The sequence below is a fragment of the Podarcis bocagei genome (assembly GCF_964188305.1).
Source record: "Podarcis bocagei genome assembly, chromosome: 16".
Lineage (NCBI taxonomy): Eukaryota > Metazoa > Chordata > Lepidosauria > Squamata > Lacertidae > Podarcis > Podarcis bocagei.
The window spans coordinates 4,744,815-4,766,494 of NC_138142.1; the positions used below are offsets into that span (position 1 = coordinate 4,744,815).

Sequence of the window (21,680 nt, forward strand, 5' to 3'; positions counted from 1 at the left end):
GGGATGCAAGCGCAAACTCGACAGGAAACATTACAAGGTGTGTCTGAACCCACATGGGTATGCAGGACTTGAGTGCAATGGAGAGGTAGTTTGCTCAGCAGAAAGGGTCAGCGGGAGCCTTTGTCTTGGGAAGGAAATAATGCAGAATAGTCTAGCTGCTTTAGAGCCCCCCTCAGGTCCTGCTTGCAGGCTCCCCATTGGGGAATCTGATTGGTCAGTGAGAAGAGGATGCTGAGTTTAGATGGGCTCTTCTTAGCAGCCGGCCTTTTGTCCACAATAACCTTAGAAATAGGCACAAATAGCAGGAACCTGCTGGTACTGAGATTTATGGTGCCAAAATGTTATGGATTCTCTCACTTGAGAAGGCAAGGTCTCCATCCTGGTTGATGTACAGCAGAGGGACAGGGAGCACTCTTACAAGTGTCCTTCTTGGTGTTCAAACCTGCTCCCTTGAGCCACCATCCTCTGAAATTGGAAGAAAAGTTTGGATTTGATATCCTGCTTTATCACTACCCGAAGAAGTCTCAAAGCGGCTAACAATCTCCTTTCCCTTCCTCCCCCACAACAAACACTCTGTGAGGTGAGTGGGGCTGAGAGACTTCAGAGAAGTGTGACTGGCCCAAGGGCACCCAGCAGCTGCAGGTGGAGGAGCGGAGACGCAAAACCGGTTCACCAGATTACGAGACTACCGCTCTTAACCACTACACCACACTGGCTCTCTTCCCAATGGATTTGCAGATGTGCATTATATATGGGAAAAGCCCAACATGGTGAGATATAAAGAACTTCCATCTTTCTTCCACTGATGAAGAATGTGTTCTTCTGCTGTGTGAGCTAAAGTTTGGGCCAGTTCATATATGCACATGCATTACTTCAGCCACTCACTGCTCAGTTGATTTGGGGGTAGAGGACACACCTGAAAGTCATGTTTAAGGTCACATGACAGTTCTGCAATAATTAGCTGGCATGGGTCATTCACACATGCATAGCTTCCTCTTCTTTATTGCATTTATATCCCATCTTTTCTCCAAGGAGCTCAAGGTGGCTTACGTGGTTCTCCCTATTCTCACCTAATCCCCACAACCCTGTGAGGCAAGCTAGGCTGAGTGAGTGATTGGCTCATGGCGATTCAACACTGGTCCCCCATGTTCTAGCCTGACAATCTAACCGCTACCACATTGGCTCTCAAATCAAGAAAAGAAAAACACTCCCAGTCCACAACTACCATCAGTCCTAGCCAGCATAGCTAATGGTCAGAGGTGATGGAAGTTTAAACCTTATACCTCCAAATATCACACGAGTCAAACAATAACATTTAGAAGAGTTCAAGCACCCACTTGGACATGTTCACTCCAGAGAGTTCAGTATGCTCAGGATTACAGCCTAAGGGGATGTAGCGTGTATTTCAGTGTCTCCAAATGGTGCTGCTGAGATGACGAAGGCAGCAGGGAGGGGAAGAAACAATATCAAGTGTACTTGGGGACACACGTCGTTAAATTTTATGACGACCAATTCAGAAATGCTGTTAGCAGCACCTGCTACTGTAGAACATTTTATCAAGGAAGAGAGGCCTTTGTGGGATCTTCTATTTAAATGATTATAGCAATAGTTATTTCTAAATGATTCCAGGTGGAGTCTTTAATTGGAAAATATGGAAGGTGGGGTGTGTGTGCCAATGACTTACTTTTCCAACTGACTTAAAGAAGAATCAATAAAAGAAAGATTCAAGGGAAACAGCAGGGTTCTGAATTTTAGACTACGACAGATCTGTGGGGTGGAGAAGGCTAATTTGCTAAGTTCTATAAATAACAATCGCTTAATTACAGATGCAGGTGCCTTGACTATTGGAGGGAGAGAGAAGGAAAGCAAAAGTGCCAAGGGACACAAACTGCTAGGAAGACAGCAACCATATGGTTGCTATCAGGGCCAGAGAAGCCTCTTAATGGCGCTGCTTAGGCGCTTTTGCCCATAGTTGCTGATGAGCAAGGAGCTGCCTACTTTCTCTTTTGGTGGGTAATGATGAAAAACTTGATCATGCAAAGGTCTTCATGCTTTGTGGAGCCACCCCAAGTAGCCAGAAATAAAAGTTACCCCCACCCCCAGTAATGTTTCCACTGAGGTCCACAAATGACAGACAACTTCATTTTAGGCAATTCAGTTTTAATTAATATTTCAGTGACAAAACATGCAAAATAAAAACTCTTTTAAAAAAGAGAAACATTATTTTTGCCTTTCTAAAACCCCTTGCTGTGCATACTGTTATTGAAACTGACATTTGCAAACTGGACTTGAGCAGCTGTGGAAAATACTGTGCTGCAATTGAGCAAGAAGTTGAAGAAAGGATATGCAATTTCTGAACTACAAGGTGTGTAGCATTGGTGTAGCATTCACTTCACAACAAGAAGCTATGTGTGCGTCATGTTTAGCATAAATAAAAATTCAATACTTCATTGTAACCTACTTTGCAAGACAAGCTCTATGAAAACAGTGAGCCTGGTGCACCACAAAATCGATTTCAGCATGATCACATTTTGAAAATAAGTTGCTCCTGTTCTTATAAAGAATTCATGTTCAAGGTTTCAAAAAAACTATTAACACTTCTTCAAAAGTAGCAAAATACAGAATTGACAGATTGATCCCTTCAGGTGTAACAAAAATAGGTTTTAAAATATATGTGGCTCAATACAAAATAGTGTGTAAAGGGTAACATGATTGCAAAACTGCTGCACAGGGCTTACAAAAGATACAAAACGATTTGCATTTTCAGAGTGCATAATTATTATACTTTTAGTGCAAACAAAAGGATCTCTAAATTTAAACAGAGACATCTCAAATATTTGCAGAGGTACGTAAAACATGAAATCTCTTCAGGATCATGCGGATTGAGCCCAATTCTCTATTGACCCTTTCCAAGCGATCTTCCAAGGCTTCCTAAACAAAATATTCAAACACACACATTAAAGACCAGGAAAAGGCAAAACCCAGCTCTTCCAAAATGGAAACTCTGTATGTACTCTTTACCCCACAAGAACAACCCATTTAGAAATTTTGCTGCCCATTGGGGGAAATGTGAGAATCCCAACCACCTCCAAATTGTTCTTCATTTACCGTATTTTTCGCCCTATAGGACGCACTTCCCCCCCCTCCAAAAATGAAGGGGAAATGTGTGTGCGTCCTATGGGGCGAATGCAGGCTTTCGCTGAAGCCTGGAGAGCGAGAGGGGTCGGTGCGCACCGACCCCTCTCGCTCTCCAGGCTTCAGGAAGCTATCTGCAAGTCTTGAAAGCCTAGCGGGATGTCCCGCGGACTCGCAAGGCTTGCGGGCAGCAGCCTGAAGCCCAAAAGCTCGGGGGACAGCGGGGAGGCGCAGCGCCGCCACCCCGCTATTCCCCGACCTGATCTGGAGTCTGGGGGGGGGAGAAGCAAGCTTGCTTCTCCCCCCTGCCAGCCCCACAAGCTCGCGGGATAGGGGGGAGGCGGAGCGCCGCCACCCCGCTATTCCCCAACCTGATCTGGAGGCTGCGGGGGGGGGGAGAAGCAAGCTTGCTTCTCCCCCCACCAGCCCCACAAACTCGGGGGACAGCGGGGCAAGCTGTCCCTGAAGGCAGAAGAGGGAGACGGAGCACTCCGTCTCCCTCTTCTAGCTTGGGGATGGCTGCGCAAAGCCTCTGCAGGGCAGCGGAGTGCGCTGCCCCACAGAGGCTAGGGAGGCTGTCCCTGAAGGCAGAAGAGGGAGATGGAGCGCTCCGTCTTCCTCTTCTAGCTTGGGGATGGCTGCGCAAACCTGGGGGGGGGGGATAATTTTTCCCCCCTTGATTTCCCCCCCAAAAAACTAGGTGCATCCTATGGGCCGGTGCGTCCTATAGGGCGAAAAATACGGTAGTTTGTAAGATTCTGCAGTGGCAAATATCCCTCATAAAGGCTAAAGGGACATCCTTTAACTCCACTGTGAACAAAGCATGAATAAAAAAAACTGTGCTTGAGACAACTATAAAAATAAATCTGCAGTGGTTCATTCCCACATGGAAGTCAAACATTAGAACTCCCAAATGAGGCACATGCTTAGAAGAGAGAAGGGAAATATACTTTTACTATAGTTTTCAGTTCCGTGCAAGATTCAACTTTCCCCCTCCCCATCAGGATTTCAACATGAGAATTTAAACCTGATTTAGTCTTGCCTGCAGAGTCATTCTCCCTCCAGCACAAGGTATTCGACTCAGCTGGGACTCAATCTGGGAAAACAAAATAAATGCCAGTGAAAATTATGAAAGCTACAAGAGTCAGAATAAAACTACCTTGGAATTTCATCTGCAAGGAAGCCACAAACTACTTCTCCAGCTCAACAGATCTTAGGATAGTACCATCCTGGGTTGTGTTAACAGATATACCCACATCTGGATATCCCATTTCACTTCCCATTTGAAGTTTTATTACCCCAAAAGGCAGTTTTGAAATAGATACAACCACTGGGTGGCTTGAAACAAGAAGTGCTGCTTTGCACCAGCCCAGGTCCTGTTCAGGGTCATAGCCAGTTAATCCAGCCAAGCAGGGTAAAGGCTTCCCATTCCTCTTCCTGCCCCTCAGTTCTGCTTTCCTTTTTCCAAAAGCCACTCTACAGTTTGTAGCTCAGACCTTACTGGGCAATTATTTTGCGGAGGGTTGCCCCTTATCTGCAAGCCTTGGGGTTTCCCCCAAGCGTACATAAAACTTTCCTCTGGTTTCTCAGTGGCCATATTTTGGTTACAATCCTGCTGTCATTCATACATATCAGAAGATATACTGGGGTAGAGAGGGGTGGAGAGGGCACAGAGCAAATCAAAGTGACATCACAGCAAACATAGGGTTGCCCACATGGACACTATTCAAATTAGAAGAGGGCATTGCCACACTTCATTCTTGGTTGAGGCAAGCCAAGTTTACTTGGCATGGGTGCAACTGTAACCCGGCTTAAAAAACAGACAACCAAGTTTAACATACTTGCCTCCTTTTCCTTGAGCAAGAATGAATTCTGCTGAGACCATGTATTTTGCTTAGTAGGCATTTAAGACCATACTGTGAGATAAGAATATCAGAACAGAAGTCATGGATGAGGCCAAAGGCCCACCTAACATAAGACACTGTAATCACAGCAGCCAGCCAGATGCCTCTGGGAAGCCCGCACACAGGACCTGAGGGCAGCAGTGCTCTCCTCACTTGCAATTCCCAACTACAGTGGTGCCCCGCAAGACAAATGCCTTGCAAGACGGAAAACCCGCTAGACGAAAGGGTTTTCCATTTTTGAGCTGCTTCGCAAGACGAATTTCCCTATGGGCTTGCTTCGCAAGACGAGAACGTCTTGCGAGTGTTCTGATTTTTTTCCGCTTCCCCCCTTTTTCTAATCCGCTAAGCCGCTAATAGCCTTTTAGCCACTAAGCCGCTAAGCCTTTAATAGCCGCTAATCCGCTAAGCCGCTAATAGGGTTGCTTCGCAAGACGAAAAAACCGCTAGACGAAGAGACTCGCGGAACGGATTAATTTCGTCTTGCGAGGCACCACTGTACTGGAATTCAGAGACATACTGCCTTGGATGAAGTTTCTGATACTGAATATTAATATACAGTACCTTAAACACAGGTACTGCAGTGGTAGACCTTTTTCCAAAACACAGAACTTTAACAAGAAATGTAGGAAGTCAAAGCACTTGGTTTCTACCTGCTGCTTTTCCTGTGTGAGCTCATCAAAGAGTCTCTCTGTTTCGGTCAATGTCTTAATCCTTGACATGTATTTGAACTCCATCTCATAAGGTGCTGGTGCTGCTGAAGACAGGCTTGTATGCACAGAGCTCTCGTCTTCCCACGTTCGCCCTGCCATGCCTATCTTTGCTCCTGCAGGCAAAGAATCTGTGGAAGAGGAAGGCTTGGCACGGCTGCCTTTGCCAGGGCCAACGTGCTCCAGTTCTGTCCCACCACCAAAAAGAAAAGAGCAGAAATCAGATTTTAAGCTCTTCATGAAAAATTATTAGTACATAGAATATATTGGACAAGCAAGAAAAAATTGAACATGAACATCTTCTAACTTCAGCAAAGCCCTCAAGAAGGTCTTGGACACTTTGAATTTAGTCAGCTCCATGGCATGTGGCAAAGTCTTTTGGAGCATGTAGTCAAATCACCAGCAAAAAAGAAACAACCCAATAAATGATTTTGGATGCATGTTTCCAAATTTAAAGCAGCCGCCTGCCCAAACAAGCAGCTGAGGCAGGAACAAGCTATATCAGCCCCAGATGATGTAGCTTGTTCCTCCCTCAGCAGTATGAGGGCCAGAGACAATGGCTGCTTCACCTGGCAGTATATTGCGGGTGAAACTGCCACTGCTCCTGAGCCGCTCTGCCACCAGCGCTTGGCTGTAGCTTGTTTCTCCCTCAGGTGCTGATGGCACTCAGCAGATGCAGTTTCACCCACAATATACTTCCAGGTGAAGCAGTCATCATGGTCTGGCCCTCATATCAGTCCTGGGCAATGTATCGATACATCACCCAGGCCTAGAACTGTGCAATTAATTTACCTATATATCCAACCCTATATATTTACCCATCGGCTGGGTGAGGACTGCAGGGCCTGCTCCCTTCCAGGGCCTTTTCCAACTGGCCCAGGGGGCGTGGCCCAGGCCCTCTCTCCCAGCTACAAAGGGACTCCTGCTGTGGGGAAGCCTCGGACCATCGGCTGGGTGAGGACTGCAGGGCCTGCTCCCTTCCAGGGCCTTTTCCAACTGGCCCAGGGGGCGTGGCCCAGGCCCTTATTTGGAACAAACTTTTGGGGAAGCTGGGAAGTGTTCTGCAATTGCTTCCCTGTTCCAAGTGGTTAATGTGTTTTAAAATGTCCTCAAGCAGTCGGTGGCAATTTAAATTTGTATTTCTTTTTTTCCTTTTTTCCTTTGTTGGGGGTGGGTGGGTGGGATGGATATTTGGTTGGGGATTAATTTTAGTATAATTGTTCTGTTTTTGTTTTCTGTTGTTTTATTGGTTCTGTGTAGTTTGTGTTTTGTTTTTAAGGGGCGGGATCAGGGCTGCCTGGGAGTGGGGCCCCAGCCAACACGATGGCTGGGACAAGTTCCACAGGGGGGGAAGCACTGGGACATCCGATCTCGGTGATCATGGGCAGGAGGAGGAGTTACGCTAAGACCAGACCATGTCATTACCGAGGAGGCAGGTTTAGTCGTTGTTTGAAGACTATCCCTGCCTCCGGGTCTGGCCTTGACCGGATGGATACTGTGGATGGAGGATTTGACCTGGCATGTGTGACACAGACCTGGTTGGAGGAAGCAGATGGGCCTGTCCTTGCTGCCGCTTGCCCACCAGGTTTCTCTTACGCACAGCAACCCGGGTCATGTGGGCGGGGAGGGGGGGTTGCAGTGATTTTTAGGAAGTCATTAGTTTGCATCAGGCGTCCTACTGGGAAGACCCAGTTTTCTGAGTGCATGTTCTGGAAGTTGGGCAATAGGGGCAGTACAGGATTCCTTTTGGTGTACCGACCTCCCCGCTGCACCAAGGATTCCCTGTCCGAGCTGCTTCAGGTCGTGGCGGATGTTCTCCTGGAGACACCTAGTTTGGTTGTCCTAGGGGATTTTAACATCCACGCCGACACGACCTTACAAGGGGCCGCTCGGGACTTCGTGGAAAGCATGGCCTCCATGGGGCTGTCCCTGAATAAGTTGGGCCCAACTCATAGTCATGGACATGGCTTAGACCTGGTATTCACCTCTAGTGACGTGGGTGATCTGACACTAAGTAAAAGTGAAACCAAAGAAGTGCCATGGTCAGATCACTTCCTGGTGCAACTGGACTTCTCCACAACCCTTCCCCTCTGCAGGGAGGTGGGACCAATTCGGATGGTCCGCCCCCGCCACTTAATGGATCCAAATGGTTTCCAGAGAGTGGTAGGGGATGCTTTATCCCATGTTGATGGCCTTTCAGCTGATTCCCTGGTGGCCCGCGGGAATGCGGAGTTAACCAGGGCTATCGACTGTCTGGCTCTGAAGCGCCCTCTCCGATTGCATGGAGCCCGGACAGCCCCGTGGTTTTCTTTGGAGCTGAGGGCGATGAAACAATCGCTGAGACGGCTAGAGCGCCGGTGGCAGAAAACTCACTCCGAATCTGACCGGACACAGGTTAGAGCTCAACGTCGAGCCTACCAAGTGGCGATAGCGATGGCGAAGAAGACTTTCTTCACCGCCTCTATTGCATCTGCAGAAAACTCTTTCAGGTGGTCCGCAATTTAACGGAACCACCTTTACCACCGGGGCCTTGTAAAGACCCCAAGATCTCCTGCAACGATTTTGCAAAGTTTTTTTGCAGATAAAATCACTCATATTCGGAAGGAGCTAGACACCACCGTGGGAGCAGGGCTGGGGCGGGAGAGTGCTAGAGCCCTGTCTGGTCAAGTTGCATGGAATCAATTTCAATCCGTTACCCCCGAGGATGTGGATAGGCTGCTTGGACGCGTGAAACCAACCACCTGTCTCCTTGATCCTTGCCCATCCTGGCTAATAAAAGCAAGCCGGGAAGGGCTGGGCGATGGGCTCTGCGGGGTGGTGAATGCTTCCCTCTGTGAGGGAACATTCCCAGATCCGCTGAAAGAGGCGGTCATTAAACCGCTTCTTAAAAAACCATCTTTAGACCCGGCCAGTATGGCCAACTATCGCCCAGTCTCAAATCTTCCATTCTTGGGCAAGGTGATTGAGCGAGTGGTTGCTGAACAACTCCAGGCACGCCTGGAGGATGCGGACCATTTGGATCCCTTCCAATCAGGGTTCAGGCCTCATCATGGGACTGAAACTGCCTTGGTCGCACTGGTTGATGATCTCCGGGAGGCTAGGGACAAAGGTGAGAGTTGTTTCCTAGTTCTGCTGGATCTCTCAGCGGCCTTTGATACCATCGACCATAGCATCCTTCTGGACCGTCTAGAGGGGCTGGGAGCTGGGGGCACTGTTATACAGTGGTTTCGCTCCTTCCTCCTGGGCCGTGTTCAGAAAGTGGTGGGGGGGGGATGAGTGTTCAGACCCTTGGGCCCTCACTTGTGGGGTGCCTCAGGGTTCCGTCCTCTCCCCCATGCTTTTTAACATCTATATGAAGCCGCTTGGAGAGATCATCAGGGGGTTTGGACTGGGTGTCCATCAATATGCAGATGATACCCAGCTCTATCTCTCTTTCAAATCAGAACCAGTGAAGGCGGTGAAGGTCCTGCGTGAGTGTCTGGAGGCGGTTGGAGGATGGATGGCGGCTAACAGATTGCGGTTGAATCCTGACAAGACAGAAGTACTGTTTTTGGGGGACAGGAGGCGGGCAGGTGTGGAGGATTCCCTGGTCCTGAATGGGGTAACTGTGCCCCTGAAGGACCAGGTGCGCAGCCTGAGAGTCATTTTGGACTCACAGCTGTCCATGGAGGTACAGGTTAAATCTGTGTCCAGGGCAGCTGTTTACCAGCTCCATCTGGTACGTAGGCTGAGACCCTATCTGCCTGCGGACTGTCTCGCCAGAGTGGTGCATGCTCTAGTTATCTCCCGCTTGGACTACTGCAATGCGCTCTACGTGGGGCTACCTTTGAAGGTGACTCGGAAACTACAGCTAATCCAGAATGCGGCAGCTAGACTGGTGACTGGGGGCGGCCGCCAAGACCACATAACACCGGTCTTGAAAGACCTACATTGGCTCCCAGTACGTTTCCGAGCACAATTCAAAGTGCTGGTGTTGACCTTTAAAGCCCTAAACGGCTTCGGCCCAGTATACCTGAAGGAGCGTCTCCACCCCCATCGTTCTGCCCGGACGCTGAGGTCCAGCGCCGAGGGCCTTCTGGTGGTTCCCTCACTGTGAGAAGCAAAGCTACAGGGAACCAGGCAGAGGGCCTTTTCGGTAGTGGCGCCCGCCCTGTGGAACGCCCTCCCATCAGATGTCAAAATGATAAACAACTACCTGACATTCAGAAGACATCTTAAGGCAGCCCTGTTTCAGGGAAGTTTTTAATGTATGATATTTTAGTGTTTTTTGGTTTCTATGGAAGCCGCCCAGAGTGGCTGGGGAAACCCAGCCAGATGGGCGGGGTACAAATAATAATAATAAATAATAATTAATTATTATTATTATTATTATTATTATTATTATTATTATTATTATTATTATTATTATTATATATCCAACCCTATATATTTAACCCTGAAAAACATAAAACATGACTGATGTAAATTCAAAAGCCTTTATTACTCTAGAAGTACACCTGTCATTATACAAAACAATTTTGTCATTATACAAAATTGTGCCACAGGTTTTGTCAATTTAACTTAATCTCTGAAAAATTTAAACAGTAGAATTTTATAAAGAAGAAATATATATATATATATATATATATATATATATATATATATATATATGCAGGTTTTGGTGTCTTCGGGTGTCTTCCCGTGTAAGAGTTGGGGTGTCTAGGCGACGTTTCGACGAGGTCTCACTCGTCATCTTCAGGCTGGTGCTTTCGGCTTCTTGTTACTGGAACAGAGCAGGATCTCAGTGTTTGAGTTCCTATAAATACTGTTGAGGGGGTGTGGTGTATAGCCTCCAACGTTCTGGGCAGAGAGGAAGTTCCCAGGTTAGTGTGTCTTTTCTTCTTTTGTTCATTAATTACTTGAGGGATATCTTGAGTGATTTCTTGAGTGATATTCTGAGTACCACTTAGGAGGGTCATTAGGTGTGGATTAGTTGCTAAAGCTTTCGTGTCTTGACCTCTTGACCTTGTGAAGAGTTTTTTCTGAGAAGATGGCTGTACTGCACTTAGTTGTGCTCTGGCTTGGCTTCGTGTATAGGGGCGAGCTGTGGTTTTGTGCCCTGTGCCAGCCAGATCTGTGTAGGGATTGCAGGGGGGTGCAGCATCCGGAGGTGCCACTATGGTTTGGCTACTGGATGGTGTCTGTAATTTATCTGTGGAGAGGGTCTGGGTTTGGGTCTGGTGTGGTTGATTGGAGATGGCGTTCTGTGTGCCTCTGGTTCTGGTGTCGGTTTTTGTGGGGAGGGCTATTTTCCAGATGTCTGGCAGGCGGGACGTATCGTCACGCTTGTTCATGTTGTGAGGGTGTTTCTCTATCTCGATGGCTTCCATGATTATTCTCTTGTGGTGGTGTTCCATGTTAAAGAGCAATTTGGAATCTGAAAAATTAATTTCGTGTCCTGTTTCTTTCATGTGTTGGTAAAGAGAGGAAGTTTTTTCTTCTTTTTTGACGGCATTCTTGTGTTCTGCGATACGTGCATTTATTCGTCTGTTTGTTTGTCCAATGTACGTGGCTGGGCAGACTTTGCAGGGTATTTCATAGACCCCTTGGTTTTCTAACTGGATTTTATCTTTGGGGTTTCTGAGGATATTGGCTATTTTTTGGTTGGTGCAAAAGGCTGTTTTGATATTGTGTTTATGGAGGATTTTGCTAATTTTATCTGTAGTGCCCTTGATATAAGGAAGGAGGGCCATGCCATTGTTTTCTTCTGTGTCTTGCTTTTTGGGGGGTGTTTCTTTTTGGATTAGCTTCGTAACCCTGTTTTGCTGGTATCCGTTGGCGATTAACACATTTGAAAGATTCTGTAACTCACCAGCCTGAAGATGACGAGTGAGACCTCGTCGAAACGTCGCCTAGACACCCCAACTCTTACACGGGAAGACACCCGAAGACACCAAAACCTGCATTCCTGTACCCGTGAAAATCTACGAAAGCAAATATATATATATATATATATATATATATATATATATATATATATATATATATATATATATGATAATTACTATTTCTAAATATAGTAAGTGAAGAGTTACTTCTGGGTTTGATCTTACAGCATTTAAAAATGTTAAATATCTATTGTTATGGTTCAAGAGTTGTTAAAAACAGACATTACATGTGTGCATGTTTAAACTTACAATTCAGTGAAATTTTAAAACCAATTGCCATGATCTGTCTCATGTAACCATATAAACAGACAGAGAAAAGTGCCAAAATCCACAGAAACAGACTGAACGAGAGAGACTCCAAACAGGATGTTGCTCCAAGCGGAGACAGCAAATGAACTGAACCTCAAGAGCAGAAAAGTATTTTGTGGAAGTTTTGGGCATTTCCTGCCTCTGAGCTGCAGGGTAGGCAACACAACCCACTTGGAGACCTGTTACATCCAGAGGTAAGTAGACCATTCTTATATTTATAGTTCTCTTGATCATGTCTGATGTTAACAGCAAAAGCGACTATCAATTTTTATACTTCTAGACAGCATCTGCTGTGTACAGCTGCAAAGAGGCAGGGGTTGGAAATGCAAAAGAATATTTATTCCAAGGAACAGAATCCTAGCTACTGTGAAGTGTTACCTTCAGTATCACCTACTGAGCGAAACTGGAGCCTTTTCCTTGGATTGCTGTATTGCGATGTAGGTGTGGGAGCAGTTTCCAACTCATCAAGCAGAATATCAAATCTAGTATTTTAGGGAGAAAAGACACAAAAGCACTTGTAAAATATTTCTCAGTTTCCACATCACTGAGTCCTGGTGAGATTTACCCCTTGTGGTCACAGGAAATGGCTAAATGGAAGGATTCCAAAGGCCATTTCTGGTCAGTTAAAAAAGGAAGGAAGAAAAACAACAACTAAATGTGAGCTTGAGAAATAAGACTAAGGTCTGCTTGTGCAAAATTCTTACTTGAATGGCAATTGCTCCAATCCAGTAAATGCAAGCCACAGGTGGACTGGCAGTATAAGCTATATCCAAAGCTTGCTGAGTAAGGGACAACAACAAAGTAATGTAAGAGCAATTGTTTCGTGCATTTTCCTACAATGGAGGTGGCTGTCCTCCCAAAGGGTTACTCCTCCTCCTATCTCCAAAACAAAGGGTCATTCCATCCTCCATCATCGTTACTGACACACAGGTTCAAGAAAGCAGCCTGTCCATTGTGTAACCAGGGATGCAGAAGCAGATGAGCAGCTTTTTGTTGCTCCTGTGGTTTGTTTTATACAACTATTTGTGCAGATTGTGAAAATATTTTTAACACCACACAAACCCAATTCTCTCCCCTACAGCCCTTAAATGAGTATTGACAGACAGTTACCTTGTCACCATGTTCTCAGTTTTGCTGAGCAAGTGGCTAAATCCTGGAGACAGGTTCTCTTTTGGAGACCGCTTTGGGCTGTAGGTCACAGCAACTGGAGTCAACATTATCTCTCTCCTTGCTGCCAAGAGAAATAGCTTATTAGAATTTAGTTATGTCTTAGAACAAGCATCTGATGCTTTGTAATATTATGCTTCTGTTGCCTTTGCAAAAAAAAAAGTGTTATTCAAGCATTTTCCCACAATACCTTCTGCTTAAATAGTATGCTATGGTAGGGAGCTGGAAGCCTATGGTCCAATTCCATCTCCCAAGAGGTGTATTAGCCAGCTGCTAAAAAAGGTACATGGAGGAAGGGGTTGCTGTGGAAATGGACTTCCTGGTAATCTACTGTGGGGCAACCTTGCTGCTCCCCCCACCCTCAGTGTAGTTCATCTTAAGGTTAGCTGGATTGATCAAGGTTGTGTGCGAGCAGTCATTAAATATCAATGCACCTTCCTGCTCTGTTTATTTACAGGATTTAAAAACAAAACCTTTGCCACTCCTTGAAAGTTCAAATTTTAAAAGAACAAGAGCAGCAGAATAAGACATCTTCTACAATAGCACGGGCACAGTAAAAACAGAAGCCATGGAGCTATGAAACACACTTTAAGTAAGATGGCTCTGTACACCCTAATTATAAGCTGGGCAGCCTGCAGCTGCAATTCCTACTTGGAGTGTTTGACTTCCTGTTTGAAGGTGGAAGAGATGAGGACCTCTGACCATTAGGTGAGCTGTATCTTTTGTGTCTGAGTTGGTCTTTGCCTTTCTCTGGGGACCGGCTGGCACTGAGAGCTGTTTCATCAAATCCAACAGTGGGACGTCGAGTGGTTGCTTCTGAAATATACAAGCAATGCAAAAAAGTGGCTTTATTTTTCTTAGGATTTCCCATCCTGCTTTCCCCCTAGAAAAAAATGGAGTGTTCCCAAATCAGCTTAAGAAAATTAAAACTAACAAGACAAAGATAATCAGACCAATTTCAAAAATTAAACAAACTTGGAAGATGCTTTCAAATTGGAGGGGAATCATAACACATTATTGAAAGCAAGAAAAAGATCAAAAGCCCACTGAAAAAACATGTATGAGTCCTGTGCTATGGGTTCTCAAGACCTCCCTACTTCTGGAGAACGTGCCAAAGAATGAGTGATCCAGAGTAAGCTGAAGGAATGGCACCAGGGGTTTCTTAGAAAAGGTCTGAGGAGTCTTGCTAGGGGGAGAAGACTCAGGAAAACTGAACACCCACCACTACACTTCCTATCTTTTAAGCACACAAAAGCTTGCATCTCATTTATGAGTTAAAAAGCTGGCTTTTAGCTGGCTTGGCTAGCAATCTCATACAACTCACTTTTTGATCACTCTCCTGCCTTCACCTCTTATTAACAAGACCAGCTAATTTTATAAGGCTAGCTTCCTTAATACAGTTGAATGACTGGGTCCATCTAGCTTAGTATTGTCGACACCAACTGGCAGTGGCTCGCCATAGTTTCAGACAGACATTCCCAGCCCTATCTGGAGAGGCAGAGGACTGAGACTGGACCCTTCTGTATACAGACAGATGCTCTGCTGTTCTTGCGTATTACATAGCGGCTCTCTGCCCTTTAAAGACTGAGCCAGGCTTATTCTAATCCCTGGGAAGAAAGAAGTAGCAGCAAAACCCTGGGACAGAGGAAACCAAGGAGAATTCAAGGTGACTTACTTGTAGGAGCAGCTGCTTCCTCTTTCTCTGTCTGAGTGGCCCAGTTTTTCAACGTCTTCCTTCCTTCAAGTTCTTTAAAGGCTTTTATGATGGGCGTTTCTGTGACTTGCGTTTCTTTTTTTGAAATTTCACTTGTCAGCGACGGATCTGGGGAAGAATCCTTTTCTGGAGGTGTATGGTATCTAGAAGCATACAATGGGTTGACACACATTCAGCATGGGCTGTAATCATGTTGATGACATGTCAAAAGTGTTGCACTCAAAGGATGAAGAAATTTCATAAGCACCAATTTAAATACTTGGGGTTGGAGCCACACTAAGGCTGCAATTCTAGTTCAATTTACCTAGCAGTAAGACCTATTGAAATCAACATGGTTATGGTTTTTCTGCTGCGTTCCATTGAAATCAGAGGCACTGAACTTTTTCAGCTAATTCAATTCTATCCACTTAGGATTTTGGAGTGAAGGGAGATGTACTGGATTATTTGAATTTCTGTCACTGCTGTTGTAAATGTATTTCCACGTCAGGTAAAGGGTGGATTAGAAGTATTTTAAATAAATAAAATAAACTCAATCTGGATCCAACCCACGGCATACAAGGGAGACAAAGGGACAAAAGGGCACAGAAAATGAATTCCCACCTAACTGCAAAGAAATCACAGCAGGCTGATTTTATATCTCCTCCCTGATACAAAGCCCATGAGTGGTGGATTAGGATGAGCCACCAGTGGAAGAGCTCTCCTTATGCTAACAGAGTCCTCTCCTTGGGGAAGAGATTATTTGCCAATTTAGCATTCAAAGTCACCCTACCTGCAAGAAGTGTATGTTTCTTCCAAACGATTATCTTCTAACGGCTGGCCTGTGAAGATTGAATACTCTGATCCTGGTATCAACCATTTCCTTCTGCTCACATCAGAGCTTGCTAGCTTGCTTCTAGGCAGAAAACTTGAGAATTAATGGAAAGCTCATGTTTCATTTCTCGTACAGTACAGCATTTTACGAGCCAAAATTAATATAAACAATCATTCCCACACCCTCACAGAGCTAGCTGAGGAAAACAGCTTTAGGAAGCCACTTTGGAAAGTACACAGTAACTAAATTCAAGTGGGAGAAACCTACAGGAAGGTCAAACAGTCATGGGGTGGAGCATGGTGGGGGCTGCTGGGGAGACTGTCCCAGGCACATTTTTCTGAGGGCACACACTACTCCTGCTGCCCCCTCTGAGCCATTCCTGCACCACTTTGTGAGATATTTCAGTCCTTTCGCTTTCCTAGAGGTTTGGGACAATCTCATTTTCTTTTTTAAACTAGCCCTCTACATACCACCCTTCATGACAGTCACTGTTAAGCACAATATGAAAGGTCCATATAAAGAAGTATTAAGATGCAAAAATCAGCAGAATTTCTTTATAGGAAAATGCAGAATTTATTTACTAATAGACATTCTGAAGGCACCAACTTTAGTAAATGCTCTATCATTTTAGCCAAGTATTATTAAACTTAAGCCAGAATGCTAGAATAATTCATTTGGGGGACTAAAGAGTTGATGTAAGGAGCAAGTGTTTTATTTGTACTGTACATAATAATTTATACACCAGAGGTTCATAGGCAGTGTATTAAGACTGAAATGAAATATTGCTGGGTGTCAAGCATAGCAACCAAGTCTGAGACTATCTGAAGAATATTCAACATCCAAAAGTTGAAGTAAAGAACTTTCAGAGATAGTTTGAGAACTGATTTGCTGTAATTCATTAAAATTATTGTTTGGGGGGCTGAGTTCTGTGGGGTAGGAGAGAAAACATTTTTAGAGGAGTACTTGTTACCCCTAGAGCTGTGGTAGGGTGGGAACTTCAAGCCCAGGGATCAAATGCAGCTTCCCAGCCTCTCGCCTTCTCCAGGCCACACTCCTCACTGGCTGTAGTCTGTGCCCTCTTTGAGCTCCTGCCTGTTGTGAAGCTATCAGCAGTACCTGCTAAGGACACCTCATTAAGGGCACCTCTCCATGCCTCTTGCTGGCCTGGAAAGAGATGGGGTGGGCGTATGCGGAAGCCTCTGGTGTTTACATGGCTAGAATGTAGGCCACTATTCCAAAATGTAGGCGCAACATCCATTGATCCATCTGCTTTTGCCTTTGGTACCCCCCAAGTGGTTTCTCCAAGAGTGGAATAAACAATAATAATAATGTGGGTTTTTTGGGGAGGGGGGCTATTGAGTTGTTGTTTTTATTTTTATTATGTATTTTGTGGTTTTATATCTTGATTTTATTCTGTGAATCACCCCGAGACCCCCGGGGTATAGGGGGGTATATAAATTCAATAAATAATATTAATAATACTAATAATAAATGTGACCATTGGGCTGAAAAATATCGCTTAACCCTGTCCGAGAGTCTTCCCTGGCTGAAACAACGCCTGCTCAAGATGATCTTGCATGGTTCATACAGCAGACAATCAGACCACTGTACATACAGCAAGAACACATAGTATCATTGCTACATTACTGAAAATTGATCATTGCAGTAAGTCAGTGGGGATCTTGCTATATCCAGAAAGCCTCTTATTAATGCTTTATTATGCATCTGTTTTGCTGTGATTATCCTGTATCAAGGAAAACTGACTAATAGCTACGTTTATCCTTCTCAAAAATCACAGTTTTGTAAGACACGTATCATTTACTTTCTCACAAGGTCATATTTATTATTTGCTTACGTGGCATAGGATGTTCTGAAGTGACTGTCTGCAAAATGACGAAATTTGAGCAAGTTTTCATGTTCTAACTGCTTGATCTGAGCTTCAAGTTTCGAGACAGTTCTATAATGGAAGCAAAAATATATTCAGAAACAATGGCATAAAATAAGTTTGATCCAACAACTCTGCCAATCACTGTCAATGCAGATATTTTATAAGCTGGTCTGACTCAGTGCAAGGCAGCTGCTGATGTTCTCACACATTTGTTGTGCCTGGACCAGGAAACTCAAAGTTTTGAAATCCCCACCAAAGTGTCACTGGACTTCCATACACTTTTTTAAACAGTTGAAAAGTGTTGTACACAATTTGAGCTGCAATTCTAGGTGCAAGTACCACAAAACTGTGGGGTTTACTTCTGAGAAGAGCTACATAGTAGTTTAAATATGTTGCATGGTATGAATGCTGCAAATGAATAAATAAATCATAGAATTGTAAGGGACCCCAAGGGTTACTTAGTCTAACCCCCTGCAATGTAAAAAAAATCTCAGCTAAAGCATCCATGACACATGGCCTTCCAACCTCTGCTTAAAAACCTCCAAAGAAGGAGAGCTCACCATCTTCTGAGACAGTCTGTTCCACTGTCAAACAGCTCTTCCCACCAGAAAGCTCTTCCTGATGTTTAGTCAGAATCTCCTTTCTAGTAACTTGAAGCCACTGGATCAAGTTCTACCCTCCAGAGCATGAGAAAACAAGCTTGAGCCATCTGCCATCTGACAGCCCTCCAGATATTTGAAGATGGCTATCATACTCCTCAGTTTCCTGTTTACCAGGCTCAACATATCCAACTCCCGCAACAATTCCTCATAAGGTTTGGTTTCCAGACCCCTGATGATCTTGGCTGCCCTCCTCTGTAAACGTTCCACCTTTTCAATAGCCTTCTTAAATTGTGGCAAGCAGAAATGCAGAGTTATCCAGGTGTGGTCTGACCAAGGCAGAACAGAGTGGTACTATTACTTCCCTTGATCTGGACACTAGACTTCTGTTGATGCAGCCTAGAACAGCATTAGCTCTTTTTGCTCCTGCATCACACTGTTGACTCATGTTAAGCTTGTGGTCCACCAAACCCCCTAGATGCTTTTCACGTGTATTACAGGCAAGCCAAGTGTTCGCCATCTTCTATTTGTGCATCTGGTTCTTCCTGCCTTACATTTGTCCCTGCTGAAATTCATTGTTAGCTTGGGCCCAGTTCTCCGATCTGTTAAGGTGATTTTGAAATGTTTACAACATTATTTGAAGAAGTAACATTTCCCCTCACACAGGATTAAATGGCACATTTACCTTTTCAAATCAGAAATCTGAGTTTGTGCATCCAACAATTTGTTCTCGGTGATGTTTAAGGTATCCTGTAGGGAGGCAGAAAAGGTCACATGCTAAGCTTGCATAAAGAGTAAAGCAAATACAGAATTGGTCTCTCTACTAATCTTGAAAGATTACAACATGTAACTACTATTTATAGGGGCATCAATCCAATTTGGCTTGAGCTTCCTCTGGAGTAAGTTCAACGCATGTTTTGCTTCATTGTCCCTTACCAATAATTAATCTTCATACTTGTACTCTGTCAGGATTGCTGCAGACCAGCAGATCATCTTGGGCCTTCCTTTCTTTCTGGCTTCCTACATGCAGCTATGTTCACTTGCTGAAGCAATCTGTCTTCCTAAATGATTCTCTGGTGCTAAGCACCTTCAGGGCAGGCCTATCTAGCTCCCTGCTGCTCTCTCAGCTGAGAGACACTATAATCTGCACAATATGGGTAAATGAATAAGAAGCTTGGTGCACAACAAATTCTATTTATGGCTGGATTAGTGACCACTGGGTAGTTATCATTTCTGATATAGTTAAAATGTCTTGCAGAAAGGCTGAATTATGAGGAGTAAAAAATATTAATTCACCCTCCCTCCTTAATGTATCAGTTTCTGTTGACAGTACAATGCACATCTGGAAGGTGTCCCTTATGAATTTAGGGCAATAATCTAGAGAGTGTACATCCCACTGAACTCAGTAAGGCTTTCTTCCACACAGACTTCCCTGCATAAGACTTCAGCCCTCCAAAACCCCTCCAGCTTTTGGTCCTCTTTATTTAAATACACAGAAAATTCCATAGAATAAAAATTTGGTACAAAGTGAATTTGCTTCTCACCTTTACTCTTTCATGCTCCTTCCCAAGGGATTCATATTCTCCTAAAAGCTACAAAGAAATAAAAGTAATTATATTTTCCTCCCTCAGTTAGTGATGATACTTTGAAACAGACATCACAGAAAGAAAATGTTTTGGGTGGATAGGATCAAGATGCTTGGACAAGAATCCTGCCCTCCTAAAAATAACAGCAAATGTTCAAATAGGCAAGGATGTTACCTCTGTGGTGAATATGAATACTAATGATCTGCTCCCCTCTAGCATTAGAGAAAATTCCTCAAGACTACAGATTTCAACAACTGCAGAGCTATACAGATAACCTACTAAGCTTTACTCAGTTCCATTATCAGGCATGTCCAACAAAACAGAATTGAAACAAATTCCCTCAACTTTTTGATGAATTTCAGCCTACCCCTAGTTGTTCTAAAAAAAAAAAAAATACCCCAAGGAGGAACCTAGAATTAGTTTTGAAATACCAGAAATACAAAGTGTGAACTAAGACAGCACATCTATTTAGCTGCTAGAGACAGAAAAGAAACTGAGTAGGCAGAGACACCAAAAGATCTGCCTCCCCAGCTGCTGAATATCAACACTTAGCCATCTGGAATTAAACAGAATAGAAAAATGCTTCCCCCAATGACTTTAGAAGTCACAATTTCTTTGTTAAAAGTCGCATACCACAAAGGTACTATTGTTTTAGTAGAGACAATTGTAATACAAGTACGGAGACATTTCCATTAAGGGCTAGCCAAATCTGCAGTGTCCAAAAAGTGGTTCCTATTACAAAGTTCCAGGAATATCATCTCAATTAGAGGTTCATTCAAGCAGCTGCTTGATTATAGTGGGGCTCTCATTTGACCTCACAAATGGATTGTTCAGCTGAATTTACTCAAACATCCAAGTTACCCTGTTTTTTCCAACCTACATTTTGGAACATTTTATTTTCTTCCTTTAACTTGGCATCTTTATTATCTGAGAGCTTGTAGGCTTTTTCAAATGCTTCTTCTAGATCTTTAAGCCTCCTCTTCAGGCGGCTGATGGTGTTATCTTTCTCTTTACCACTGGTGCGCATTTCTTCAATACGTTCCTGCAAGGCCTTGGTGGTATTGCTGACAGCACAGAAGCGCTCTTTCCAGTCTGTCTGAAACAAAAGAAGGCCAAGTATCAGACAGGTACACACATAAACAGAAAACAGAAGCCTACTTTGAAAACAGAAGCAGAACCAAAGCTAAGGAATATAATGTTTTGAGACACAAGATATAAGATTCAGACAAAATATGTTCTCGTTTTTATTCTTGCTTGCAAGCTTTAGGAGAGATATCAGTAACATGTAGTGGATATAAACACCACATACTAACAGACCTGATCCAGTAGAGGGTAGATACATCGTCTGCAGAGAGCTTGCACAGGGCCCAATAGAGCTGTTTCCCTGTTTTCTCCCATATGTAAGCTCACAGGCACCACAAGGAGACGCTGCAGTCCTCCCTCTATGTGCCATGGTGGGTCAGCTGGGACCCACAACCATTGGGTTCCACTCCCAGGAAAATCTCCTGAGTTGCTATTCCACATGGGCATTAAGAAATAGTTGCATTTTCATTCTACTTGTTTCTTCTCTTCCCTCCCCATACAGTGGTACCTCAGGTTAAGAACTTAATTAATTCTGGAGGTCCGTTCTTAACCTGAAACTGTTCTTAACCTGAATCACAACTTTAGCTAATGAGGCCTCCCCGCTGCTGCTGTGCCACCACTGCACTATTTCTGTTCTCATCCTGAAGCAAAGTTCTTAACCTGAGGTACTATTTCTGGGTTAGCAGAGTCTGTAACCTGAAGCGTCTGTAACCCGAGGTACCACTATATTGCTTTCCTTTTCTATCAAACCTTTTAGAATGAAAGTCTGGGGCCTAGGCCATTTTTAGTCTTTATACAGCACCTAGAAAAACATTAAGTGCTTTAGAAATTATAAAATTATCCACACTTT

General features: G+C 44.3%; 1 protein-coding gene across 7 annotated transcripts in view; it reads right to left on the reverse strand.

The window, feature by feature from the left end:
• Positions 1 to 2,143: 2,143 nt before the first annotated feature.
• MPHOSPH9 (M-phase phosphoprotein 9) overlaps positions 2,144 to 21,680 on the reverse strand; it is a 44,976-nt gene continuing 25,439 nt past the window's right edge. For 4 of the 7 annotated variants that reach the window (XM_081174728.1, XM_081174726.1, XM_081174727.1 and 1 more), the window contains 12 exons: positions 20,628 to 20,843; positions 19,706 to 19,753; positions 18,847 to 18,911; positions 17,530 to 17,631; positions 15,633 to 15,767; positions 14,825 to 15,006; positions 13,801 to 13,965; positions 13,093 to 13,213; positions 12,361 to 12,464; positions 5,690 to 5,934; positions 4,163 to 4,231; positions 2,144 to 2,931 (listed from right to left, as the gene is read on the reverse strand). In XM_081174728.1, the coding sequence (XP_081030854.1) occupies positions 2,830 to 2,931; positions 4,163 to 4,231; positions 5,690 to 5,934; positions 12,361 to 12,464; positions 13,093 to 13,213; positions 13,801 to 13,965; positions 14,825 to 15,006; positions 15,633 to 15,767; positions 17,530 to 17,631; positions 18,847 to 18,911; positions 19,706 to 19,753; positions 20,628 to 20,843 (1,554 nt within the window). In that variant the 3' untranslated portion in view covers positions 2,144 to 2,829. The remainder of the gene's footprint in view (positions 2,932 to 4,162; positions 4,232 to 5,689; positions 5,935 to 12,360; positions 12,465 to 13,092; positions 13,214 to 13,800; positions 13,966 to 14,824; positions 15,007 to 15,632; positions 15,768 to 17,529; positions 17,632 to 18,846; positions 18,912 to 19,705; positions 19,754 to 20,627; positions 20,844 to 21,680) is intronic. The other 3 variants (XM_081174731.1, XM_081174730.1, XM_081174729.1) reach the window with 3 other exon arrangements.